The sequence below is a fragment of the Malus sylvestris genome, chromosome 3 (genome assembly GCF_916048215.2).
Source record: "Malus sylvestris chromosome 3, drMalSylv7.2, whole genome shotgun sequence".
NCBI classification, from domain to species: domain Eukaryota; kingdom Viridiplantae; phylum Streptophyta; class Magnoliopsida; order Rosales; family Rosaceae; genus Malus; species Malus sylvestris.
This window is the reverse complement of record NC_062262.1, coordinates 2,675,950-2,702,755: the sequence shown is the minus strand read 5'-3', so window position 1 is coordinate 2,702,755 and position 26,806 is coordinate 2,675,950. Positions and strand designations below refer to the sequence as shown.

General features: G+C 38.5%; 4 protein-coding genes across 6 annotated transcripts; all 4 read left to right on the top strand.

The window, feature by feature from the left end:
• Nucleotides 1–455: 455 nt before the first annotated feature.
• On the top strand, nucleotides 456–9,625 carry LOC126616341 (mediator of RNA polymerase II transcription subunit 15a-like). Its single transcript, XM_050284386.1, has 12 exons — nucleotides 456–658; nucleotides 995–1,127; nucleotides 1,251–1,362; nucleotides 1,543–1,663; nucleotides 1,856–3,352; nucleotides 5,094–5,164; nucleotides 5,707–5,781; nucleotides 6,044–7,417; nucleotides 7,543–7,887; nucleotides 8,293–8,487; nucleotides 8,578–8,666; nucleotides 9,025–9,625. The coding sequence occupies exons 2-12, from the start codon at nucleotides 1,018–1,020 to the stop codon at nucleotides 9,230–9,232; spliced, it is 4,197 nt and encodes a 1,398-aa protein (XP_050140343.1). The 5' UTR covers nucleotides 456–658; nucleotides 995–1,017; the 3' UTR covers nucleotides 9,233–9,625.
• Nucleotides 9,626–10,268: 643 nt separating this feature from the next.
• Nucleotides 10,269–15,847, top strand: LOC126616345 (mediator of RNA polymerase II transcription subunit 15a-like). Of its 2 annotated transcripts, none has more exons than XM_050284397.1 (9): nucleotides 10,269–10,447; nucleotides 11,129–11,251; nucleotides 11,335–11,446; nucleotides 11,570–11,690; nucleotides 12,086–13,512; nucleotides 13,647–13,991; nucleotides 14,546–14,743; nucleotides 14,838–14,926; nucleotides 15,268–15,847. In XM_050284397.1, the coding sequence occupies exons 2-9, from the start codon at nucleotides 11,151–11,153 to the stop codon at nucleotides 15,473–15,475; spliced, it is 2,601 nt and encodes an 866-aa protein (XP_050140354.1). In that variant the 5' UTR covers nucleotides 10,269–10,447; nucleotides 11,129–11,150; the 3' UTR covers nucleotides 15,476–15,847. The 2 variants fall into 2 exon arrangements, with proteins under 2 accessions (XP_050140354.1, XP_050140355.1); XM_050284398.1 differs by lacking the exon at nucleotides 10,269–10,447 and adding an exon at nucleotides 10,925–10,943.
• Nucleotides 15,848–18,328: 2,481 nt separating this feature from the next.
• LOC126616353 (uncharacterized) lies at nucleotides 18,329–21,181 on the top strand. The gene is made up of 8 exons (XM_050284409.1): nucleotides 18,329–18,450; nucleotides 19,067–19,221; nucleotides 19,458–19,564; nucleotides 19,647–19,688; nucleotides 19,788–19,869; nucleotides 20,443–20,539; nucleotides 20,636–20,742; nucleotides 20,855–21,181. Exons 2-8 carry the CDS (start codon nucleotides 19,091–19,093, stop codon nucleotides 20,976–20,978), a joined length of 690 nt encoding a protein of 229 aa, XP_050140366.1. The 5' UTR covers nucleotides 18,329–18,450; nucleotides 19,067–19,090; the 3' UTR covers nucleotides 20,979–21,181.
• Nucleotides 21,182–21,278: 97 nt separating this feature from the next.
• On the top strand, nucleotides 21,279–22,963 carry LOC126616354 (uncharacterized). 2 transcript variants are annotated; one of them, XM_050284410.1, is made up of 2 exons: nucleotides 21,279–21,920; nucleotides 22,200–22,963. In XM_050284410.1, exons 1-2 carry the CDS (start codon nucleotides 21,555–21,557, stop codon nucleotides 22,278–22,280), a joined length of 447 nt encoding a protein of 148 aa, XP_050140367.1. In that variant the 5' UTR covers nucleotides 21,279–21,554; the 3' UTR covers nucleotides 22,281–22,963. The 2 variants fall into 2 exon arrangements, with proteins under 2 accessions (XP_050140367.1, XP_050140368.1); XM_050284411.1 differs by having other exon boundaries at nucleotides 22,195–22,963.
• The last annotated feature ends 3,843 nt before the right edge of the window (nucleotides 22,964–26,806 follow it).

Sequence of the window (26,806 nt, the reverse complement as noted above, 5' to 3'; positions counted from 1 at the left end):
TCATTGAAAAGCAATAAAGTGTAAAGTTATATAACTAATAAATTTAAAATAAAAAAATATAAGAAAATCAGTCTATTTACATCAATAATGCTAAAGACACAAACTTATTACACAAACTATATATAGCAGTTTCTTATTTAGTGTACAAATAAATAAGTTTCAAAGTGATGATATAAGACATAAAACTAATGAAATGCTAATACATCAATTGACGTTTAAAAGTTAATTCGCGCATTTGAACGCGTACCAAGAAGCTAGTTATAAATAAGACTACTTTGTTCTTTTGACTCAGTTGGAAATATTCCTATCCAATTGGGATTTGACAAGAAAGCCTAGGATTAGGATAAAGTGGTAAGTGGCAACTTATAAATTCCTAAGGACAATGGTTTTATTGTCTTTTTGTCCCTAAAAAATTCAAATTTAAAAAAAAAAACCTAAAAAAAAAATCAGACATTGGTTAAAACAGGATATTTCGTTGTCTCTCCCTTCCTACTAACGCATCAATCCATTAAATCTTGTCAAAGTTTGAAGCTTTTGAGCAAGAACCCTCCTTCCTTTCCCAATCCCCCGATTTCCCTGTTCTGCAATTTCTTCATTGTTTTACTCCAGGCAACCTGAACCTTTCAATCTTCAACTCTCCTGTTCTGAAAGAAAAGAGGTAACTTTTTGGTCAATTTTTGTTGGGTTTTTTGTTTTAGATGTTGATCGATCGTGGGTTTTGTGGAAAATTCGTTATTGTTGGTGTTTTTGTGATCTGATTGTGTAAATCGTATCTGGTTTTCGGTTGTATGTGAATTGCAAGTTCTGATTTTTCATGGCGCCTAAATCGTGTTTAGAATCAGCTTGAATGAATGCAATTTCTGATGCAAAAAAAATGCCTGCGTAATTGTAAACTGTATCGTCGTCCGAATAGCTAGCTCTTGTACGAATTTTTTGTGCCCTTTTCGTAGGCTTTCGTTGAAGTTGCTCAGTCCTGTGCTTTTGTTTTTGGCAGTTTTGTTGGGTTCATTTGATTTGATGGATACCAATAAGTGGAGGCCTTCTCAAGTTGGAGAGGCTGCCATGGATGCCGGCGATTGGAGGAGTCAGCTGCAGGCTGATTCGAGGCAAAGAATTGTCAACAAGATGTAAGTGTTTTTCTTTGTTGAACTTTTTTTGTTTCAAGCGGTAGTCTAATCCAGCTTTGCTATTATGAACGCTACCCCCATTTTGGTAGTCAGTAACTGATGTTGGTTTTATTGCATGTATAGAATGGATACGTTGAAGAGGCATCTTCCCTTCTCCGGACAAGATGGATTACAGGAACTCAGTAAAATTGCTGTAAGGTTTGAGGAAAAGATTTATACTGCAGCCACAAGCCAGGTGCTTCCATAATACCAGAGTTCTTATTTCTTATGGTGCATGAAATGTTTGCGTACTTAAATACTTACCTATCTATTACATATATGACTTCTTAAAAATATGTTGTCTATGCTTGAACTTTCTTCATATTTTGGATAGAACTGTATTCTAAATTTAGCATGGATTTTTTTAATTTTGTAGTCGGATTATCTACGGAAAATTTCTCTGAAGATGCTCACAATGGAGACCAAGTCTCAGAATTCAATGGGCAATCCTTTACAATCTAACTCTGCGGGTAACAGCAACAGGCCCCCTGATCCGGGTAAAAACAACTAATGAAACGTTCTTTCTTTTTCTTAATTATTCCTGCATTTCTTAACTGAGATGATTCGTTCTTGATATCTTTATTCACTTGTATTTAATGGGTCAAATGATGAGTACAAATGACATTTATTGTATTCTTGTTTTGATGCTTGTTTATGTGGTGTTTATTCTTGCTATTTTACTTGGATAGGGTCTTTTGGTATGCAACCCCAAGTTCCCAATCAAGGTATGCAATCCCAAGTCCCCAATCATGGGCAATCACTCTCTATGCCGTTACCAGCTAATCAATCTCAAGGACGCCAACCACTTTTATCACAGAGCATTCAGAATAACATTCCACCTGCTGGAGTTCAAAGTTCGTCTGGCTTATCATCTGCACTACCTCCTTCTTCCGGTTTAACCCAGACTCCTATCCCAAGTATAGGTGGACAAAACCCAAACATGCAAAATATGTCTGGAAGTTCACAGAATTCATTAGGGAATTCCATGGGCCAGGGGGTACCCTCCAATGTCTTTGCTAATTCTCAAAGGCAAATGCCAGGAAGGCAACAGGTAGCTCCCCAACAGCAGCAGCCGCAGCAATCCCAGAATTCCCAGAATTCCCAGCAGTATATGTACCATCAACAGATGCAACATTCGCTTTTGAAGCCAAAATATCAGCAGGGAAATATGCCACAACTTGTGCAACAGCAACAGCAACAGCAACAGCAGCAGAACCTTTTACAACCGACTCAGTTGCAATCTTCCCAGCAATCTGTTATGCCAACATCGTCTGTTATGCAGCCTTCAGTGCAATCATCTCTCCAGCAGAATCAACAATCTGCTATGCAACAGTCATCACAACCCATGCTTCCGCAGCATTCACAGCCAGTTCTCAGGCAGCAACAGCAGCCTCAACAGGTAGCTGTTCATCAACAGCAAACACCAATGGCACAACAGCCAATATTAACCCCGCAGCAGCAGCAGCCAACTGCTTCAAACTTGTCCCAGAATCAGATGATTGGACAACAAACTAATGTCGGGGATATGCAGCAGCAGCAACAACAGAGGTTACTAAACCAGCAGAATAATCTTTTAAACCTGCAACAACAGCAACAGCAACAGCAACAGCAGCAGCAGCAGCAGCAGCAACAGCAACAACAACAGCAGCAGCAGCAGTTAATGGCTCAGCAAAGCAACCTTTCTAATATCCATCAGCAACAATTGGGCCCGCAGAGTAATGTTACTGGGTTACAGCAACAGCAGCAAAGCAACCTTTCAAATATGCATCAGCAACAGTTGGGCTCTCAGAGTAATGTTACCGGATTACAGCAACAGCAGCACCTTGGAACTCAAAGTGGTAATTCTAGTATGCAACCAAATCAGCACTCTGTACACTTGTTGCAACAATCCAAGGTTCAGGTGCAGCAGCAACAACATCCGAATGCATCTAACATGTTACCGACTCAAGGACAGCAGTCACAACCGCAAGCATCACAGCAACAAATGATGTCACAGATTCAATCACAGCCTGCACAGATGCAACAAATGGGTTTGCAACAGCAGTCAAATCCACTGCAACGAGATATGCAGCAAAGGCTTCAAGCATCAGGTCAGATATCAGGAACCATGCTTCAAGCTCAAAATGTAATGGATCAGCAAAAGCAGTTATATCAATCTCAGAGACCTCTTGCTGAGACATCATCGAGTACGATTTTTGCACTTATGCACTTTCCTGATTTTATGCATGTGCTTTCATGATATCTGGATTATCATAGGTGCACATTTTGGACGGAATCTTATTTTATTCTTATTTTACTTTTGTATTATGTGATTTGGGTCTGTTTATCATATTGTATTATAGGTAATACTGTCATTTTTATGTCATTAATTTGATTTTGTTATGAAAATGGTCTTTATTATATGTTTTTATGGGGCACACTTTTTTTTTGGATGACCTTGGTAAATATATTGTTTTGTTGTGGTTGCCAGATGTAGGTGTCTAGACTCTCTATGGAAGTAGTCTAATTTTGGAATTTTATCTTTGCCATATATGACTTCTTGTATTAAAATGTAACGTGGATGTGCATTGGACTTAGTCAATAGAAATTTTTATGCCTGGCTATCTTGCCAAGTAGGTGTGTCCCATCTTCCCACCACATGTTCGTTGTCACCATCACTTTTAAACAGATGCATCATACCTCTCTGTCAAACATGAGGATTTCTGTTCTTTTCCAGAACTTCAGCATCTAACCATCATGGAATGGAGAACCAGAGTCCTATGCAAATATCTGGTCACATTAAACTATAGTGCTAAAGCAAGCCTTGGTCTTTCTTGATTTCTTGCTTTTCTTTTTAGAGGTTGATATGTGTAGTGGTAGTGTACATAAAATTTTGTGATTTATATTTGGTAATTGGATTTATATAAAAGGAACAGAGTTAGTCTTGTATATTGCAGCACGGGGGAGGGAAGATAAAAAGCTAAATCCCAAACTGAAAGAAAAATAAATTCAAAGTTAGTCTTGTATTCTGAATATCCACAGGGGAGGGTTGAGTAATAGAGATTGATGTGGTTATATAATCTAAAAGTAAAATCCCACAAGGAAATGAAATAATTATTGCAAATAATAATCCACAAGGATAAGGAAATAGTTATTAAACCTGACTGAGAGAATATATATATATATATATATATATAAATAGCCTAGTTACGAGTTTTGTGCCTACACCTCAAATTAGGTATACGGACCACTTTAGTTACTGTAAGTTTACCCTTCACCTCTTGTGCTTAATGTTTACAATCAGAGTTCTTTTGAGTGATTTACTGGTGAAGGCTGAAGCTTCTGTTGCCTTGATTTTAGTTTTTGTATCTTTGTCTTTTCATGAGCTATGGTGATAGAGATGCTGTTGTGACATAATGTCAACCCATTTCTTCTTGATAACTCCACAATTACTTTTAAACAAAGAAATAGAAACCTTGAAGTCTTCCCATAAAAAAAGTAATTGCCCTCATAAGCAGAAAGTAGGAGCAAATTGCACCTGAATTGCCTTTCATACCTTTGGGTTTTGAAAACATGGGTTTTTACTTTTTATTCTTCAGTTTTGCGTCTATTGGTTTATAGATAAAGAGCTTTCGGTGGACTACTGTGTTTACTAAATATGGCTGCCCATGGATGTATTTTCCCCAATCTAGTGCATGCATGGTCCTGTTCCACTGGCTCATGAAGCTTCTTGTCTGTTCTTAGATTGCTTATGATGTATGGAATGATATTTATACTTTGTTTTACAAAAAATACATTTCAACTGTTTGGGAAGGATAATTTTCCATATCAATGTTCTGCATGCAATGCTTATTTTTTTTTTTTTTTGTTTCTTTCTCATTTTTAACCCTCGTGTTCAAATTTCATTTTATGTGCAAACATTGACATATATCTCTCTATATTTTGTAGCTTCTCTAGATTCCTCAGCTCAGACTGGACATGCAAATGGGGGTGATTGGCAAGAGGATGTCTATCAAAAAGTAAAATGTCCTAACTTCTTGTCCATTTGATGGCTTTCACATACAACATCTAAATATAAAAATACAAATTATTTGGCGTGGGGGTGGGAATAGAGCTAAAAAGGGTCGTACCCAGTGCACAAGGCTCCCGCTTTACGCAGGGTCTGGGAGAGGTAAATGTCGGCTAGCCTTACCTCCATTTGTGGAGAGGCTGCTCCCAAGTCTCGAACCCGAGACCTACCGCTCATGGACGAAGGCACTTGCCATCGCACCAAGTGGGAATAGAGCTACTGGAAAATAATTATACTAATGCCAAAATTGCCTTGAATGGGGATTTTGAAGAATTACATGCTAGTTAAGACTCCTTGTGGGGCAGCTTTGTTAAGCTACCATCGGTTGGAAGTTTATGAAAACTTGCTTCATTAGATACAAGCATACATGAATTCATGGTTGCACGCACAGGCTCATTTCCATTGGCATTGATGTTATGATGGTGTCGGCAAGCATGTAGCTGCAGCAAAGTTCTTTCTAATCATCTTTGTATTTATAACTTTCATTTGCAGATCAAAGTCATGAAGGAAAAGTACTTACCCGAACTAAGTGAAATGTATCATAAAATTGCTACTAAACTCCAGCAGGTATGTAATCAATTCAATTTTTCTTCTCTCATAATTTGTTGCTTGAACTTATAGTAATAAGTAGGGTTTCCCTGCTAGGTTATTGTGGTGCTGCTCTGTGATAGATTCTACCTTGATCTCCCCTTTAATTATTGTCCTCATGTAGACCATCTACATGGGATTGTTACCTCACCAATAATGCTAATAAGATTTAGCAACAAAGTTGTTACTCCTTATATTGCCATTCTTTTGCTTACTGACGTCTGTTCTTTCTGTTTGCCAGCACGATTCTCTTCCACAACAACCAAAGTCAGAGCAGCTTGAGAAGCTAAAAATGTTCAGAACCATGTTAGAGCGCCTCATATCAATCTTACAGGTTTCCAAGAGTAACATTTCACCTGGTTTGAAAGACAAGTTGGGTTTATATGAGAAGCAGATAGTAAATTTTATTAATACAAATAGACCGAGGAAGCAAGGTCCTCCTCTGCAACAAGGGCAGCTCCCCCCACCTCATATGCACTCCATGCAGCAGCCACAGTCTCAAATTCCTCAAGTGCAGTCTCATGAAAATCAAATGAACCCGCAGTTGCAAACAATGAATTTACAAGGTTCTGTGCCAACAATGCAGCAGAACAATATGACAAGTTTGCAGCAAAATTCAATGTCTTCAATATCTGGGCTTTCAACATCACAGCAGAACATGATGAATTCATTGCAGCCGAGTACAAATTTGGATTCAGGACAGGGAAATGCACTGAACTCTTTGCAGCAAGTTCCGGTGGGATCTATCCAACAAACTCCTGTCAGTGCTCCCCAGCAAGCTAACATGAATGGTTTGTCATCACAGAGCGGGGTTAGTATGCTTCAGCCAAATATTAACTCCCTTCAGTCAAATTCTGGTATGCTTCAACACCAGCAATTAAAACAGCAGGAACAGCAAATGCTTCAGAATCAACTGAAGCAACAGTATCAACAGCGAATGCAGCAGCAACTGATACAGAAGCAGCTGCAACAGCAACAGCAACAGCAGCAGCAGCAGCAACAGTTGCAGCAAGCAAAGCAGCAGCTTCCGGCGCAGATGCAGGCGAACCAACACCAAATGCCGCAACTTCATCAAATGAATGATGCAAATGACTTGAAGATGAGACAGGGGATGGGTGTTAAGCCAGGGGTTTTTCAGCAACATATATCCGCAGGCCAGCGTGCTTATCCGCATCAGCAGTTGAAATCAGGATCTCCATTTCCTATTCCATCATCAAACCAACTCCTTCAGGCTGCATCTCCTCAAATTTCACAACATTCTTCTCCCCAAGTTGACCAGCAGAATCTACTGACTCACCCAAAAGCTGGAACACCATTGCAAACTGCCGGTTCACCTTTTGTCATCCCATCTCCTTCAACTCCCATGGCTCCATCCCCCATGCCAGGGGATTCTGAGAAACCTTCCTCACTACCAAATGCTGGGAATATCGGACATCAACAAACAGCTGGGGTGGGAGCACCAGTCCAGTCCCTTGCAATTGGCACCCCTGGGATATCGGCATCTCCTTTGCTTGCTGAATTTAGTGTACCAGATGCTAGTCATGTTAATGCTTTGTCAACTATTTCTGGCAAGTCGAGTGTTACCGAGCAGCCTCTTGAACGCTTGATTAAGGCGGTTAGTAAAGTGGTTCTTATTACATATTTCTCTACTGTAATGATGTTTCAGTGCTTACCATCTAAGTTAGTCTTTTCCTTCCCTCACTTGTGCTTAAATTAAATTTCTGTATTTTGAACTTGCAGGTGAAATCGATGTCACCTCATGCATTGAGTGCATCTGTCAGTGACATTGGTTCAGTTGTTAGTATGATTGATAGGATAGCAGGGTCTGCCCCAGGTAATGGATCTAGAGCGGCAGTCGGTGAGGATTTGGTTGCGATGACAAAGTGTCGTCTTCAAGCAAGAAACGTTATGACTCATGATGGATCAAATGGGACTAGGAAGATGAGGCGCTACACTAGTGCCATGCCCTTAAATGTTGTGTCTTCAGCTGGCAGTATGAATGATAGTTTCAAGCAGTTGATCAATTCAGAGACATCTGACCTGGAGTCAACTGCAACATCTCGTATCAAGAGGCCTAGGGTTGAGGTATTAATCATTTTTTTTATACTCACTAGAAATTACATCTGCTTTAACTTCGGGCAAACTTAAAATAATTAAAGTTTCACATTAAAAATGTATATTTCCAGCAAGACTTCAAAGCTAGTTGTTTTGCTGTGCACCTATGCATACACTTGATGTGACTGGAGTGCTTTGGCAATTGGTACATTCTGAGTTGCATTTGCCTGCGTGCGAGTTAACTGTTCAAGATGCTAACTTTTGTTGAACGATTATTTTTTTGGGGTGTGTGCATGTCACTATGTCTGTCCATTGCTGATCTGGACTCAACGTTGCTTATTTAAAGAATTCCTTTCTCGGAGCTTTTCAATGTCTGACAAAAAATGGGCTGTTCCTGCTTCTTCCTTGGACATAAGTGTGTGGCTTGTCTTGCAGGCTAATCATGCTCTTTTGGAAGAAATAAGAGAAATAAATCGGCTGCTTATCGACACAGTTGTTGATATCAGTGATGAAGATGTTGACCCTAGTGCAGCCGCTGCTGAAGGGGGTGAGGGGACTCTTGTCAAGTGCTCTTTTGATGCTGTGGCTCTCAGTCCAAGCTTGAAATCACAGTATGCTTCAGCACAAATGGTGGGCTCTCAAATGTTAATGCCATGAACATTTTACATTTCTTCAAAATATTAAATGTATTGTATTTACTTGGCTTTTAATATTTTGCAGTCACCAATTCAGCCATTAAGACTGCTTGTTCCCACAAATTACCCCAACTGCTCTCCAATACTCTTGGACAAGTTTCCAGTTGAAGTCAGGTGAGAAAATAAGGATTCTGACTTTAGATGTTGCTGCTGTTACATAAACTAAGAGACCTGGCATTTCCTACTGCGCATTCTCAGCTGTACGGGCTTGTGCCCTTTTTCTTTTACCGCCTTCTGGTGAAATCCTATTTCAAATGTTATTTTTCTCGATGAAAAAAAAAGCTCATTAGATGCATGCTCTGTTTCCCAATTCAATTTATATCTTGTCTCGCTAAAAGTATGTGGTGCCATGATGATGAGACAGAATGTCTCAATTATTTTTTCGTTCTCTTAAGAGTTTTATGTACTCATTTTGGTTTCACGTGTTAAATTTAAAAGCTTAAATTTGACTGTAAATGTTCTACTTTTACAGTAAAGAGTATGAAGATCTTTCTGTGAAGGCCAAATCGATGTTCAGCATATCTCTACGAAGCATTTCACAACCCATGTCCCTTGGGGAGATAGCAAGGACTTGGGATGTTTGTGCACACGCAGTTATTTCTGAGCATGCGCAGCAGAGCGGTGGAGGAAGTTTCAGCTCAAAGTACGGGACATGGGAGAACTGCTTGAGCGCTGCTTGATCGATCCTGTATTTATCCTTGAACAAAGGTATTCCGAGGATTGTTGTGTTAACGGCGATGATATTTCGCTGTGATGTTTGAAGCAGTTTTTGGATAGTCTATAGGCAGACATGTATAGGAGGAACTTGCCTTAGTCTGTTGTGGGAAATAATCTTGAGGGATTTACAACTCCTTGTTGGTTTTTGTTGAAAGTGCGGCCTTAAGCCGCTTTGTGCCTTCTGTTTGTAAAGAATACTGTATCAATATTTTCCTTTGGTTGTTTATAAGATGGGGATATCCAAGTAGAGAGTAATTGAGCTTGGCAGAGTCGGGTGAGATCAAAATACACGGAGTCCTATGTTTTTGTAAAAAAACCTCTATGAATGGCGTGGTCGAACTCATGTTTTATCTTTATTTGGTGATGAGAAGTGCTAGCATTAGTGACGCATGTCACACACTTAACGCATTTTGACACCTTGATCAATGTGGGTCTCACAATGGGTCCCGCACTCATCCACCTCTCGTAGCACATCAGCTACGAGAGGTTCTTGGGTACGACACCTCCAATCTGGGTGGTGTTGGGGGAAGGCGATCAAAAGTGGTCAGGATAGCATGACAAATTAGGGAGGTGGGGTAGGGAATGATTTTTTGTGTCTGGATATGTAGGGGTGAGATGGTCCGGAAATCAGACCTTAGAATTTCCCATCAATACTACTACTCCTTATGCAATCACATTTGGCAGAGTTTCACATCGGAGATATAACAAAATAATAGACAGTGAGGGAGAGGATTGTTGTCCTTGCACCACGGCGTGGGTTCGGACTCTGTTGGCTCTAACATCTAATCTAACAAATCTATCGTTTGACAAAAAAAAAAAAGATATCACTGATAACATTTTTGATATCACTAATAACATTTGACACAATAATGACAAAATAAAGAGTAAAGTGAATAGTACCATGATTGACTTTTCAGTGTAAAAATATGGTTTTTGAACAGGGAGTTTTACGTTAAAGTTCACAATAATAAATAGATAGAATATTGGCATTTCCAATAGAGAAAAACAAAAAACAAAATAAATCTGAAGAAAAAAAAAGACTTGTTCCGCACGCATCAATTTGAATTCGAGTCTTTGATCCGGATCCCTCCCTTTCTGCAGTTTTCCTTTGAATTTTCATATCGCTCCAGTTCAAGCTGCCTGCATTTTTCAATCTCCAACTCTTCTCAAAGAAAACGGTAATTATTATTTTTTGTCAAATATTTTGTTTTTCTTTTGAATTTTAACCGAAAACACCATTGTTGTGCATTTTTATGTCCTCTGATTCTTGTAAATCGTAATTTTGTTTCAATTGCATACGAATCGAATGTTTGGGTTTTTGTTTTTCATCTGTGAATTTATGGATTTTATATTGGGGATTTTTCATGACGGAATCATGTTAAAAACCATCTAAAATTGATACCTTTTCTGACATTAAAATAATAAAATGCATTAATTTTTTTGAAATTATATCATCCATCGAATAATTTTATCAAATTTTCTACAAATTTGGTAGGTCTCAATCGAACTTGCCCAATCTTCAAGTCTTCTCAAGAAAAAGGGTTTTTCTTTGGGGTTGATTTTATATTCTTTTGAACATTAATCGATTAGGGTTCTGTCATTGTTTGTTAATTTCTTTTTTCTTGTCCTCTGATTGCGTATATCGTATTGGGTTTTCGATTGTATGTGAAAATTGTAAGTTCTAAAACAAAATCATGTTTAAAATCAGTTTAAACGGATATATTTTATGGAACAAGAATGCCTTCATATTTAGAAACTCTATCATCCTTCAAATTTATTGAATTCTGTACAATGTATGAGCCCTCTTAAGTGTGTTTCATTTGAAAGTTGCTCAATCTTGTGTTTTCTTTGTTTGACAGTTGGTCGGGTTTCTTGCATTCGATGGATACCAACAATCGGAGGACTACTCAAGCTGGAGAGCCCTCCATGGATTGGAGGAGCCGGCTATGGCCAAATACAAGGCAAAGAGTTGTCAACAGGACGTATGTGTTTTTGTTTTTTAGATAACTTGCCGCGTTGAATTATTTATCATGAACTCACTGTTATTTGTTATGAACATGTAAAGAATTGAATTGTTGAAGAACCATCTTCCCGACTCTGGTCAAGCGGCATTACAAGAAGCCAAGAAAAATGCTATAAGCTTTGAGGAAACGGTTTACACTTCTGCCACTAGTAAGGTACTTCTGCACCTCTCTTTGGCTGTAAATTTAATTCTTCGTGGTACATGACTGTAAGGGTACTTGCATATGTTATGTATTCTAAGTTTAGCGTGCCGTGGACTGGACTGGATTTCTGTGCAGTTGGATTATCTGAGCAAAATTAATCTGTATTTGCACACATTGGAGACCAATTCGCAGAATACAATGGCCAAATATTTTCAATTGAACTCTGGTAGTAATAGCAACAGGCCCCGTGATCCAGGTAAACAACTGTGAAAACTGTGCTCCTATTTCATGCACCTCCATAGATTTGAGTTACTCTGTCAACTACCTCCTTTGTCTCCCAGTATGCGTGCTTTATGAAATGGATGAATAGTTTTTTGTATTCGACATAATGAGAGAGAAGCTCTGCCATTTCCTTGATCATGACATTTCTTACCTGAGATGAGATTCATAGTTGATATATGTATCTGCTTGTATCGTGTAAATTCAAGACTCGAATCTAGATGGTTGCTATGTACATTTTTTGTTAACAATTTTCATTCCTTTAAAGCAACAGATCACATGTTGAGTGTGATGGTGTTTATGATCTTGGTTTGACACTTGATTATTTATGGGGAAATGTTTATTTGGTGTTCTTTCTGTTTATTTGAGTAGGGTCTTTTGGTATGCAACCCCAAGTGCCAAATCAAGGGCAATCACTCTTTATGGCGTTGTCAGCAAATCAATCTCAATCACACCTACAAGTGTTAGCACAGAACATTGAGAATGAAATTCCACCTGCTGGAGTTCAAAGTTCTGCTGGCTTTTCATCTGCAGTACCTACTTCTTCCTGTTTAACCCAGGCTCCTATTCCAAAAATAATTGGACAAAATTCAAACATGCAAAATATGTCTGGAACTTCACAGACCCTTGATATGATTTATAATTCTCAAAGCCAAATGCAACAGATATTTCCACAACAGGAGTGGCGGGAGCAAGGATATATCCCAAAACTTGTGCAATCTCCACTAGAACAGCAGCAACAGCAGCCAACTCAGTCGCAGTCCTCTCAGAAATCTGTTAAGCACATATTAAATCTTAACAAACCTTCTGTGGTGGAATCATATCTATCTAGTCTTCAACAGAATCAACAATCTTCCATTCATCAGTCAACACAGTCTATGGTTCAGCTGCATCCACAGTCAGTTCTCGGGGGTCCCCAACAAGCGAACAAGAATGCCTTGTCATTACAGAGTGGGGTTAATACGACACAGGAAATTTATTCCCTTCATTCGAGTTCTGGTATGCTTCAATACCAGCATATAAGACAAGATCAAGAAGAGCAAATGCATCAGAATCTACTCAACATACAATTTCAGCAGCAACAGATGCAGAAGCAGCAGATGCTGGAACGGCAGCAGCATCAGCAGCGATCACAACAGCAAGCGAAGCTGTTGCAGTCACACCACCAAGCCCTGCAGCAGCAGCTACAGAAGCAGTTAGAGCCGCAAGAAAAGCAGAAGCTTCCGGTACAGCTGCAGGTGCATGAAGAACAAACACCAAAGGTTCATCAAATCCATGATGCAAACTTGAAGATGAGAGTGGGAATGGATGTAACGCCAAGAGTGGTTCTTCATCAACATACCTTCACAGATTCCCCTCAGCAGTTGAAAGCAGGATCTCCAGTTCCTACTTCCTCAACCACCCAGCTCCCTCAGGTTGCATCTCCTCAAATTTCGCAACATTCTTCTCGACAAGCTGACCAGCAGAATCTAGTGACTCGCCCAAAAGCTGGAATCCCTGGTCATTCTGCAAGTTCACCAATTGTCATCCCATCTCCTTCAACTCCCAGGACTCCATCCCCGACGCCAGGGGATTCTGAGAAACCTTCCTCACTCTCAAATGCTGAGAATGTTGGACATCAACAAGCAACTGGTGTCGGAGCACTGGTCAAGTCTGTTGCCATTGGCACCCCTAGGGTATCAGCCTCTCCTTCACTTTCTGAAACTAGCAAACCAGATAGTCCTCATGTTAATGCTTTGTCAACTGTCTCTAGCAATTCGAGTGTTACAGAGCAGCCTCTTGAGTGCTTAATTAAAGCGGTTAGTAAAGCTGTCTTTTTGCTTCTCACTTTATTGGAGTGGTTATAATGATGTTTTAGTAAATACTAAGCTCTCGTTTTCCTCAAAGTTTTCCTGCAGTAGTGTGTGACATAAAATTTCTGGATAATTTTCAGGTGAAATTGATGACACAAGATGCATGGATTTCCGCTATCAGTGACATTAGCTCAGTAGTCAATATGACTGATATAATACCAGGGTCAGCACCAGGTAATGGATCTAGAGCTTCAGTTGGTGAGGATCTGGTTGCGATGACAAATTGTCGTCTGCACGAAAGCAATGTTATGACTCGTGATGGAAGAAATGGGACTAAGAGAATGAGGTGCTCTTCTAGTGACGTGCCCTTAAATGTTGTGTCATCTGCTGACAGTACGGATGATAGTTTCAAGCAGTTGTCCAATTCAGAGACATCTGACCTAGTGTCAAATGCAACATCTCGTATCAAGAGGCCTAGGACTGAGGTACTAATATTTTGTTTGGTATATACTTCTAAAAATGACTGCTGTTGCAGTGGTAAGGCTGTGATTGGGCCCTATTAAATAGGTAACTTGCATGAAGAAAATGAAATTTCTAGTAACACAGTTAAGTGTTAAGCTAGCTAGTTGCTTTTCCGCGCACCTATGCATACACTTTTGATTGCCTGGAGGGCTTTGGCGCATCATGAGATGAGGCATTTGTTTCCATGTAAGTCGGCTGTTCAAGATGTTTCCTTGTTTTTGGATTGGAGAAGAAAAGAAATATTGTTGAATGAAGTTATTGTGGTTAAGAAAAATAAAACAGCATTTGAGGGCACAATGTTTCTTTTTCCTGTGAGGGGAGAGAAACGGAGAAAAGAGAGAAAGAGATTCATTATTCGATCAAGGATTTGCCGAATCAACCTTAACATATATCCTACATTGTTGGTCTTTAACTTAATCTTGTTTTTCTTTTTGAAGAATTTCCCATCTTGGTGTATTTCAATTTCTGGTCAATAGGCTTATGTTCGTCATTGGACATAATGTGGCTTATCTTGCAGGCTAATCATGCTCTTTTGAAAGAAATAAGAGAAATAAATCGGCAGCTTATCAACACAGTCGTTGTTAGCAATGATGAAGATGTTGACCTTAGTGCAGCAGCCACTGCTGAAGGGGATGAGGGAACCATTTTCAAGTGCTCTTTTGAAGCTGTGGCTCTCAGTCCAAACTTGAAATCACAGTATGATTCTGGGAATATGGTGGGCTCTCGAACGTTAATGCAATGACTTGTTACCTGTCTTCAAAATATTTTAACTTCATATTTACTTGCCTTTAACATTGTGCATTGTGCAGTCAAAAATTCAGCCACTAAAACTACTTGTTCCCACCAATTATCCAGAGTCCTCTCCGATACTCTTGGACAAGGTTCCAGTCGAAGTTAGGTGAGTAAATGAGGACTCTGACCTTACATATTGCTGCTGTTACATAAACTAAGAGATGTTGTACTTCCGATTGTGAATTCTTAGCCATACGGTACGGGCTTGTGTCTTTTTTCTTTAATCTGGTGAAATCTTATTTCGTTTCAAAAAGACAATACCCGTTAAACGCATTATTCCCCAGTTCAATTCATAGTTTGTAGGTAAAAGTTATGAGATGCCTCAACAGTCAAGCAAAGGATCGATTAATGTTTTTCGTTTCAGTTTTGAGATTGTAAACTTATTTTACTTTCATGTGTTTAATCAAAATGTTTTTCTTATGATTTGTCTCTAATTTACTTTGACAGCAAAGAGTATGAAGATCTTTCTGTGAAGGCAAAGTCAAGGCTTAGCACATCTCTACGAAGCATTTCACAACCCATGTCTCTTCAGGTGATAGCAAAGACTTGGGATGTTTGTGCTCATGCAGTAATTTCGGAGCATGCGCAGCAGAGAGGCGGAGGAAGTTTCAGCTCAAAGTATGGAACATGGGAGAACTGCTTGAGCGCCGCTTGATCATTTCAGCAGACCTAAACAAATCTATCTTAAGGGTGGTTATCTTGTTATGAGAACTGTTATGCAAAATTTTCTTCCGATGTTTCGCTGTGATGATTGAAGCAGTTTTTGGATAGTCAGTGGGCAAGCATGTATAGGATAAACTTACCAGAAGTAAATAATATTGGGATAGATTTTAACTTCTCCAGAGGTTAGTTATACTTTGAATACTGTAAATCATCTGTGATCGCCTGTATGTTTTCGTTGGCTTGAAAATGCCTCGCAATGAATGCAATGTTTTCCGACATTGATCTGTTTGTAAGTTTGTATAAAGCATTGTGTCATTTACTCAATATTCAGTGAGGAATTTCCAGTGGTTACACTTTTAAGCAATGCAGAAATACTGGTCAGGTCATCAGGTTCAATTCCAGTTCAGATGTATAAAGTTTTCACTACTATCGTACTCGTATTTTGATGGAAAGTGCACCGAACAAAACTAGAAACATCAAATAAACCGACGCGCAGAGGACAGTTGCTTATATTGTATAGCGTTTGATAAGAAATTTGGAGAGAACAAAACTTGGAACACCTCTTGTATCTAAATCGATGAACGATGTTAGAAAAAGCACAAATGCAATACATGCCATCAACTGGCTTTATTTCAAACCCAAAGACACTGAGAAAAGCACAACTGCTGCAAACTTACAGCATGCATACATGCCAACAGTTGGATTTATTACAAACATAAACAAGACGACGAGAAAAATGCAAATGCAGACCGGAAGCTGGCCTGATTGTGCTCAGATCAATTTGTTCTTCGTAGCAATCGCGGCAGTTTTGTTCTATGTCTTTGATGGCTTTAACAAAGTGGTGTAAACCAGTATTCGGAGTTGGATTGCGCTCCAGCAGGCAAAGCAAGTACCATGATTTAATTCTTTCCAGCGTTTGTAAGTTCAATCCACGGTGTAATGGTCCAATTGAAAGTAATTCTGGAACATAAACTTTGTCGTTACCATTTCGCAACACATTAGGAACTCTAAATATAGAATGCTGAGCTCGCAACGGAGATTGCTGCTGAAATTTCCCTTGAACGGAGGATGCTAGCGCTTCATATTCATTCCTCCTCCCATTATTCGCTGCCATCTCAGGTCAGTTCATCTGCTTTTTATGTAGCAAACACGTAAACTTTTACAACCAAACACGAGAATTCAAGCTCACCACTAATTTTACTGTGCTTTGTTTATGTAACACTTCTTCACACTGCTTCTGATAAACATCATATATATATATATATATATATATATATATATGTAAATATCTGTAAATATATACACACACACATGTATATGTATGTAAGTGAAAAGAAGAAAATATGAGAGAACATTCAGACAGGGTCGTATAAGTCTATGTAGGGGATCAAAACTTGCGCAGAGATGATCGAATTTCGAAGCAACAATCCTCCTTGCAGTCTCTTGCTTGGATTTAGAGCATGATCTCCATATCTCATGCAGGTCGGAGTCTTTTTGTTTTTTCTCACTGGGGAGAGCAGAAGGAGAACGACGGAGAAATTGAAAGATGTCGAAGTATTGTAACAGTGTACAAAAAGACTTATATGATCGAAGGACCGAGAACACCTGAAGAAATTTCATTACTTAGTACTTACACCTATGACGTATATGATACATCGGGCATGACTAAACGAACTCCAATTTGGAAGATTTTTGTGTAAGAACGATCCTTTAATGTAGATGAAGAAATTCAATAGATCCGATTATGAAATCTATACAAAAAAGATACGTTATTTGAAAGTGGTGGAATGAGCTCATTCCAAGGAGAGAATGCAATCATTATCCAAAAAGTAGTCAGAATCGTTCAATTTCTTAATCTTCATTTGAAGATCACTACTACAAATGTAACAAATATATCAATAATGTAGGTACTAAGCAACATATTTCATGATAAACCGTCCATGCGGTTGATTTCAAGTCTTTCTATATACTGGTAGAATACTCCTCATAAGAGTTAACTACTTTTCTTTGGTTTGGCATGGTCTTAGCTTCTTCTTTATTTTCTTCTTGGTTTGGTGCTCACAAAAGAAAAATAAATGCAAAAAGAAAAGGGGACTGGGGTTTCTACTTTTGTGTGGAGTTTCTACTAAAAAAATATTGCATGTGACTGTAACATGATTCATCGATCCTCTTCACTTACTCGGACTTGAAGCTCTTCTATTCTTAATTTCACTTAAAACTCCACTTGATTGAGAAAAATTTTTAGTGTCGGAAACACGATCAGTACAATAAATGTGATAATGCAATTTGTTGTAAATTAAAATTTTTTTTTTCAATCAATTATATCATTACAATTGATTTGCTGAACTTACTTAAAAATTGCTTCACCAACTTTTAGACAATGGCCGCTGGAGCAAGTTTCTAAAAATAGAGAAAACCGGTACGGTCCAACCCGAATAAAACCAAGCCGGGGGCCCTAACCCGGCAGCACAGCCATTGGTTATTAAGAATTTTAATGGAAAGTTCTTGATAGTGTTTACTTTAATAAAAAATCATATTTTTACACTAAAAAATTAATTATAGTATTATTCACTTTACCCTTTATTTTGCCCTTATTGTTAAAACTTAAAGTTTTTAAGAATTGGATCTTCTCCGAGGCAATTGGTCTGGATCCTCTGACTGGTGTCGGTGGACCGTTGAATTTTTATCCAATGGTTACAATTATTATAACTTTTAGAGGGTGCCCTGTTGGTAGCTGTTGGATTTTATCCAACGGCCCACAGACACAGGTCAGGAGGATCCTAATCAATTGCCTCGAAGATGATCCAAATCCAAGTTTTCAAGTTTTTTTCATTAGTTATTTTATTTTTTTAATATGTTTACAAACTGCAAAACGCTTCGTTTCCTCTCTCTTCTTCCTTTCTCTTTTGTTCGGAAGCGGCTAGCTTCTCTCTGGTCTGAGTCAATCGAAGAACAATTTTGAACCAGGTAAGACCCTAATTTCCAATCAATAGGAACTCGAATTCAGTTATTTACTCATCTATTCAATCTTTTGTTCGTGCCAGTTTTTGTACTTTTATAGTTATTGATTTAGAGAAACAAATCCCAATATTGTTTGGGTTTACGTTTGGATGCTGAGAAAAACCCGATAGAAATTCAAAATTTTGTTCGAAGAATTGGGGAAATTAAGAGAGGATTGTTAATCATCTGTTTACTTTATATAATATATCATGAATTTGTTTGATTGGTTGCTGAGAAACGCATGGAAACGAAGAGAAATTGAAATTTTGGGTTGCATTAACTTGAAATTGGGTTCGATTTTAACTGGGGTGTTTTGCTAGAATCTTTCTGCATCCTGGGTTTCGTGTTTGTTGTGCCACCACTAGGTAAAGAACACCACTGTCGAATTGATGTGTGTTTTTTATTTGATAGGAAATAAACTTGAATTTCAATACTCTCTTTCGCGTTTGTGTCTATGTACGTGGTCATTGTATTTTGATGTGCTTTGCAGTCAGATGTATATGATGAGCATTTTGCAAATATACGTAGTCATTGCAGGCTTGTGGATGATTGATGGATGTTGTGCTTATTATTTGGTTGTCAGGTGTTGTAAAGACAGTTAGAAGACATGACGACGGCCGCTAGACCCACTTGGGCACCTGCGAAAGGTGGCAATGAACAAGGTGGTACTCGGATTTTTGGCCCATCACAGAAATACTCATCAAGGGACATGGCTGCCCATACATCTCTAAAACCCAGGTAGATCTTTGTCATTGTTTGTTACTGATTTTGATGTGTGTTAAACTTTTCAGAGTGCATCACGTACAATTCTAAAACCCATGATTAACAAATGCAACTCTGCATATGTTTATACTTCTTTTTCCCCTCCAAATTTCCAGTATACTGTTTATCTTTCTGGTTCTGGTAATATGTGAGTTCGTTTTCCCGGGATTCTAATTTTGGACTTTGCCTTTCTTGGTATGCGTGTCTAACAGAAAGCCGGGGCAGGACACCCAGGATGAGTTGCAGAATAAGAACCTCCGGGAGGAACTGGAAGAGAGCGAAAGGAAGCATTATTCATCAAAGGATAAATCTTATAGTTGTATGATATCTTCCTTGCATTTTTTTACAAGCACTTGGGGGCTTGTTGACTAGTTTTTCTAATTGATATGTGCATTGTGCAGATGACAGAGATCGCAGGAGGGGGAACCAGCTGTTATTGGAAGGTGTATATTGTAGCTCTTACATTTTACTATTTAAGGTAGCAAGTTCATAAATAAGTAATCGCTCAATTTACTAACTACATAAAATATTTTTGCTCATAGGGGGCAGAAGGGACACTGAAATTGTGCCACGTAATATAGATGCTGATGATTCTGACGTGGAAGCCCAAAGTGATGATGAAAGGTTGGTATTCTTTGCATATATACTTGAATCCAAATGTATAACTATAAATAGTTCCAGTAAATTGCCAGCATAGCTTTGATGTTGAATTATTAAAGTTCTATCAAATATTTTGATGCAAGACGTGCTTGGATATATAATAATAACTAATGGTTTTGTGAATTTAACCTAGAAGAATTACTTATGTGTTGACTGGATGAATGTTTATGTGTTCTAGTTCTTTTCCCAGTTGCTATGGGCTTTATTCGCTTACTTCCAACATGGAAAAAATGTGCAGAATTTCTTTGTTTACAATCTCTCATGACTTGTCTGCTTACAGTTTAGTTTGGATATTTCTCAGTAGATAATAGAAATATTCATGGTGGGGGTTGGTTTGCGTAGTTATGAACATCTTGTTTCCCAGGTTTCCATTTGAAACGGTAACAATATCTGCAAATCAAAAATAGCTGTGACAGACTTTAACTAGCCTTTCATTTGTCGATAGTAATGTTTTCTTTGCTTGCATAATTCAATCCATTTCTTGCGGTGTAATGATATTACTACGTGTTTTCCTCGTATATTTGGAACTGATTATAGTGGTGAAGATGACGATGACGAGGAGGATGACATGGAAGCTCTATTGGCCGAGCTTGAACAAATAAAGAAGGAAAAAGCAGAGGAGAAGTTACGGAAGGTGAGCTTTCAACGAAGTGATGTGACAGAATATTTAAGATTATCAATAGCTTTGATATCGCTGAATATAACAAAAATGTACTCTATGCCTCCACAGGAAAGACTAGAGAGGGAGGAAGAGCTTAAAGTCAAGGAAGCAGAGCTTCTCCGAGGAAACCCATTGCTTAATGGTGCAGCACCCGCATCGTTTAGTGTGAAAAGAAGGTTAGTCGCGATTTTACTCCTAGCTTGTTCTGTGATCAAGTTAGGATTTTCCAATGGCTGCATTCGGTCACTTTTTCTAATAGCTCTCGTCTTTGTGGATCTTTTGGCTCAGATGGGATGACGATGTGGTGTTCAAGAATCAGGCCCGCGGGGAAACCAAGACTCCTAAGCGCTTCATCAATGACACAGTCAGGAGCGACTTTCACCGCAAATTCCTGCAGAAATACATGAAGTAAACATCTTAACATAAATCGCTCTCTTGAGACGTGGCCCTCAAGTATCGAAGACCAAAGAGGCTTTTCGTGTTTAACAGTTGTATGTACTGTAATGTTGGAATTGAATGCAGTAAAGATGTAAGCTGGTTCTTGAGATTGAATGTAACCTGTTTATGAATGTTTCGAATTTGGTAATGCGATTGTTTATATATCTGTTTGCTTAATTGGTTGGACGAAACAAAGTACGGTTTGGTTCAATTTGGTCTAAGATTACTCTTTTTAGTGTTAAAACCACACCAAATCAAACCGCTAAAGCTGATTCAAATAGTTAGGCCGGTTTCTTGCTCATCGTATACAAACGATATTTTACGATGAATCATTTATATTACGATAAGGGAAAATTCGAATTTACGTGCATGAGGTATGTTAGTGATATATTTTAGTGTTATATCGCAAAGATATAAAATAATCATGTCTATACACTATATTACGGATTCAATTTATTTTCCTCCTCTAATAACGAACTTTTTTTTTTTTTTTTGAAAGATAATAACGAACTATTTAATCAGCTGATGTTATTGCTTTTACTAGAAAGAGATGTATTTTGGAATAAAAAATCATAAAATAAGTTGCTTCGAATCAAACTCTTTCCGGCGAAACGAACAGAACAAAGAAGTCAAACAACCGCCACTCCACACGGTAATGGAAGATTCGCGGGAAATACTGCTGAAGTCGTTGGAGAGCTCCGGCGTATGTGTCCCGGACGACGTGTCGTCTGTTAAGGACCTGACGCCGGCGGCCTTGGTCTCGATCTGCGGCCAGTCTCTCAACCTCATCGGCAGAACGACGCCGTTTCCCACTTCCCTCCCCGACTCCTCCGTCGCCGACCAGTTCAAGCTCTGTACGGACATTGCCTCCGGGATCAAGAGCCTCGGTTACCTCGCCGACCTCAGCTTCCATCAGGTAAGAATCGCATCGTTTGCTTGCCAAGTTTCGAGTTTTGGATTACTTGTTTGATGTATGTTTCCCGAGAAAATGCGAGATTGTGAAAGAAAAACTAATAGAAAATAAGAAAAGGCAACGCCTTTCAATTTTTCTGATACTAAATTGAATTGGGTTTATGGAACTAGAAGAAGTATATAATTTACGTTCTGTTGCAAAATTAACTATGAAATTTAGTTTCTCTTTGTTTCAAGGAGAAAGCTTTTCTTACTAAATCAAAGTTAAGCTTGATTAGTGTAGTCCCTGGCTGTTAATCTCAAAAGAGAGAAGGTGGGTAGGAGGAGGAGGAGGAGAAGAGTGACCTCAAAAGTTGCTGGTTGAGGTGATTAAATGGCGCGGTGGATCGCAAATACAGGTGGAGGTGGAGCATATTAATGGGTGGCAGATTTTGGTGTGTGTCACTGTCAGTGAATAATCAATCAGTTGATGTTGGTTGTTGGAGTCGTAGGTGGAGGGGAGATTGGTTTGGCCGGCATTCAAGCCTCACTCGAGAAGTTCATGGTTTGGTTTGTGAAGGACTTGTATACCGTACGAGATGCTGCTATAAAAACACGCAACCTTGCGAGGGGACCCGGCATTATATGCGTGTGCTTAATCCCTTGGTTTTGCTTGTGATGGTAGGCAATTTGGTATTTGATAGCTTTTTACTAAAACGGTTTTATTGGGTTTAGAAAGTAGCAAGCTGTAAAGTAAACCACTTGAACGTTTGGTAAATTGTACTTGCAAGTGTTCTAGATATGCAAAACAGTGTCATGACATTTGGGCTTTTTAGCCAAAATAATCCTTGAGATTGGTCGAACTCCTTATTTAGTATTTTTGAATTCGATAGAATTAGTCGCTGAGCATGGTGATGTAGACATGACCGATCAAGAAGAGGAGAAAGATGACAATGCCGAAGAAAGGTAGCATAATTAATCTCTATTTTTCGAGAAGGAGACGGGCTTGGAGGTGTAGGGGAGACTATCCTCATTTTCATTTTAATTGAAAATCTCATTTTAAGGGTATATTAGTCATTTCATATTATTTTTTTGTTATAATTATAATAAATTAAAATAGTAGCTATAATTTTATGTTGGTTACAAATTTTAATTATTTTTCTAAATTTTCCGTAGCAAATCACCTTGAAGTGAATGACATAAAAATCATCAGTTAAAGTTGCAATCAATAAACTCAACAATACCATATCTATAGTTTGCCATTCTTGAAAGGCTTTTATAACATCCTTAGTTACACTAGTCTCAATGTTAAGAACAAATTTAGGAGGACAGACATCAAATCATGATCAAACCACGTATAGCCTTTTGGAATAGGATTATCTCCCCTCCTAATCTCTCTTCCCTTCCCTCCACTCATATTTGAACAGTTACGGTTTAACCACGTCAACATCTTATATTGATTTTTTTATAGAAACAATAAGACAAAAAATAATATGTAAGAGGAATGTATGGAAGGGGATGAGAATAAAAGGGGAGAGAATCCTACTCCTAGCACAACTTTGAACTGAAAAGACCACTTTGTGTAATTGCTATCACTGAGTTTTATTTTTAGCATTTCTAGCACTCTCTCAACTTTAATTTCAGAAGAACTCATATTTTTAAGGAATCACTTCTTCAATCAGACAGAAAATTTGACTACTAACCATTGGATAATCTTCACAATCTACTAGCTTTAGCCTTGAGATTCAATCAGAATGAGTTGACGACTTCGGCCTTTTGACAACCCAGATCACAATATCAACTACAATTAACAAATAATGGCATTGGCCTTCACAATATTATCTAACCAATATTTGAAGAAAAACTCATAGGAACATGAAACCTAACATTTCTTCTGATTCCACTTTAGTAGCATACATCGCAATGGTAGCTACAGTCGCCAAAATAGAAGAAAGAGCAACACAAATTGCAGGAAACATTGTAGATGAACAAGCTCTTCAGTTATTGAGCTCCAAACCCACAGAAGATCGCAGGCTCGATACCATATTAACACTACTGAAATGAATCTAAGAAACTGCAAAATGAATGTGAAATCTTTAGAGAGATGAACAACGGAAGAAGAAAAGAGAGAGAGGACTGAGTATTTTGTATCGACAGAATTGGAAAGGTTGCAACAAAATATGTAAGTACTTAGCTTTTGTCTGATAGCCTTATCTCATACACATTACACATTGGCTAACTATCAAGTAAACCAATACACATATACACCTAGACTCTTTTGGTTATTATTTTATACATTCCTGATCTACGTATATGTTGTTCTGGAAATTAAAATTTATTAACTAAGCCCATAAATGAATTTATTTAGGACAAGGGCAGTTTAATAATTAAACTAGTTTTAATACGGATTTAGGGGTGTTTGGAATCAACACCTTTCATATTGCGATTCCAGACAGTTTGGTAAACGGTTTTTATAAGAATCTGATTCTAATTCCTCATAAATTCAATTCGCTCTATTCTGATTACTGATTAATAAACGTGCCCTAAGAAGTTCGTGCCCTCAATATGCAAAGTAATCTATGCCTCGATCTACTTAGGCCATCTCCAACCGATCCGGCCAGAGGGCTAGATGGCCAAAAATAGCCCGAAATGACACGAAAACTGTCTCCAACCGAGGGCCAGGCCAAAGGGCTCTTGGGTCCCATCGGGCCAAAAAAGGAGAAAAGGGTCAACCAGCTGCCCAACCCAGCCAGCTAGCCAGCCCCAGGTTGGGCCAAATTTTTTAAACCAACGGCTAGCTGACGTTAGTTACCATTAGATTTGAATTTTTTTTTTCAGCAAAATTTTTAAAAAAAAATTTCCTATAAATACCTAAGCCTTTCCTACACCATTTATCACATAATTTTCACCATTCAATACTATCTCACTTCATTCTATTTCAATTCTTCACATTCTATTTTCTTACCTCTTCCAATAATCTTTCCTTCAAAATTTTCAATAATTTTCAAATGGCCACATCTGCAATGAAAGGTAGGGTTTGGACCCGAAAAGAAGATGAAGCTCTTTGCTGGGCTTATAGATGGATCTCGGAAGATAGTGTGAGGGGGACTTCTCAAACAAGTGAAAGTGTTTGGACTCGTGTGTCCAAAAAATACTATGACTTCTATGAAGGCACCACTCCACCGAATATCCAAAACCACGAGAGTTGTTCTTCAATATGGAAGAAACATCTTCATCCAAGTTTGAATAAATGGCATCAAGCAATGTTAACGACCGCAAGTAGACATTAATGCGGCGCCAATTAGTACGACGAAGTAAGTGTTTTCACAATTTATTTTAAATATTTAATTATATTATATTACATTTAATTTCATAAATTAATTTCCTTTAATTTTTGTAATTATATTTTCTAGATACGCCAAGCGGAGGAATTGTATATGGAGGACAACTCGAAACCCTTTCAGCATCACGGTTGTTGAGAAATTTGTAAAAGGGTGAGTGTTATTTGAAGATCCACCTCAACATAGAGTAGGTCCTACGCCGGTGTTCGGAACTGCATCCTCAGCTGTAGATGGGGATGAAGATGGATCTCCTACCATTCCAGAAACAAAGGTAGAAAATCCGTCTCCGGGTGAAGGTTTCATACTTAGGGCTATGAGACGAAAAAAGTCCCAAAAATTGAAGGAAAAGGGCAAGACAAAGGATGATATCGCATTTCAACAGGAAATGGCAGCCTCTTTGCTATTAATGACGGAGCAAAATGTCATTGCCACGGAAGAAGGAACAGTAGGCATGAAGAACAGGCCAAACAAATACAAGAAAAGATGGATGATAGGAAAATGAGGAAAATTATGGCCGGACGGCAGTTGTTTACCTCTGACTTTCATCCTACAATGGCAGATGATGATTATAGACTTTAAATTTAAGTTGTTGTAGTTTTAAAATTTAATTTGTAGTTTTTAAATTTAAGTTGTAGTTTTTAAATTTAAGTTGTTGTAGTTTTTAAATTTAAATAATAAATTATGTTTGGCCCTATGACCCCCTCGGTTGGAGATGGTTTTTTGTCATAGGGCTATATTTGGCCTATGGCCCTCTGGCCCCTTAGGCCATCTCCAACCGAGGGCTGGCCAGAGGGCTCGTTTGAGCCCTCTGGCCCTCCAAGATTCCCCAAGATATTAATATTTTAATGAACAGTACATGACCATATTTGCCTCTGTCTCCAACCGAGGGCCAGAGGGCCAAAGGGCTCGTTTTAGCCCTGTCACAAAAAACTGTCTCCAACCAAGGGCCAAACATAATTTATTATTTAAAAACTACAATTTAATGTTGTATAAATGGCCTAGGAAGTTATACGAAAAAAATAGAATTGAAAAAAAATATGAAACAAATTTTGTGAAATAGAAGTTATAGGAAAACAAATATGAAAAAAAATTTGATTCATATGAAAAGGAAAAAAAAAGGGAAAAAAAGAAGTTTAAATTCATTAAAAAAAAAAAAGAAGTTTAAATTCATTAAAAAAAAAAAAAAAAAAAAGAGAGGCCTAATAATCCAACGGCTACTAGCCGTTACATTAAAAAACATTTCAAACTATTAGTGTCGGTTATAACCGACACTAATAGTAGAACTATTTAAAAAAAAAAGCTCTTTAATGCTGTCGGTTTTAACCGACAGCAATAGGAAACATTAAAAAAAAAAATAGCCAGCCCCGGGGCTGGCTGGCTGGCCGAAAGCAGCCAGCCCTCCAGCCCTCCAGCCCTCTCCGATCCCGTGGGGCCCTCCCAGATTCCAGAGCCCTCTGGCCTAGCCCTCGGTTGGAGACGGTTTTAGGGCTATTTTCGGCCCTCTGGCCCTCTGGACCCTTCGGTTGGAGATGGCCTTAGTTGGAAATGATAAGAAATATGGTCCTCCATT

Bases quoted from the DNA above. Each gene is read 5' to 3' on its own strand.
- LOC126616341 (XM_050284386.1), top strand. From the start codon at position 1,018: ATGGATACCAATAAGTGGAGGCCTTCTCAAGTTGGAGAGGCTGCCATG. The intron at 7,888-8,292 runs GTATTAATCATT...CTTGTCTTGCAG, and splicing joins TCAAGAGGCCTAGGGTTGAG to GCTAATCATGCTCTTTTGGA. The intron at 8,667-9,024 runs GTGAGAAAATAA...CTACTTTTACAG, and splicing joins AAGTTTCCAGTTGAAGTCAG to TAAAGAGTATGAAGATCTTT.
- LOC126616345 (XM_050284397.1), top strand. From the start codon at position 11,151: ATGGATACCAACAATCGGAGGACTACTCAAGCTGGAGAGCCCTCCATG. The intron at 11,252-11,334 runs GTATGTGTTTTT...GAACATGTAAAG, and splicing joins CAAAGAGTTGTCAACAGGAC to AATTGAATTGTTGAAGAACC. The intron at 13,513-13,646 runs GTTAGTAAAGCT...GATAATTTTCAG, and splicing joins TTGAGTGCTTAATTAAAGCG to GTGAAATTGATGACACAAGA.
- LOC126616353 (XM_050284409.1), top strand. From the start codon at position 19,091: ATGACGACGGCCGCTAGACCCACTTGGGCACCTGCGAAAGGTGGCAAT. The intron at 20,540-20,635 runs GTGAGCTTTCAA...ATGCCTCCACAG, and splicing joins CAGAGGAGAAGTTACGGAAG to GAAAGACTAGAGAGGGAGGA. The intron at 20,743-20,854 runs GTTAGTCGCGAT...CTTTTGGCTCAG, and splicing joins TCGTTTAGTGTGAAAAGAAG to ATGGGATGACGATGTGGTGT.
- LOC126616354 (XM_050284410.1), top strand. From the start codon at position 21,555: ATGTATTTTGGAATAAAAAATCATAAAATAAGTTGCTTCGAATCAAAC. The intron at 21,921-22,199 runs GTAAGAATCGCA...TGATTAGTGTAG, and splicing joins CCGACCTCAGCTTCCATCAG to TCCCTGGCTGTTAATCTCAA.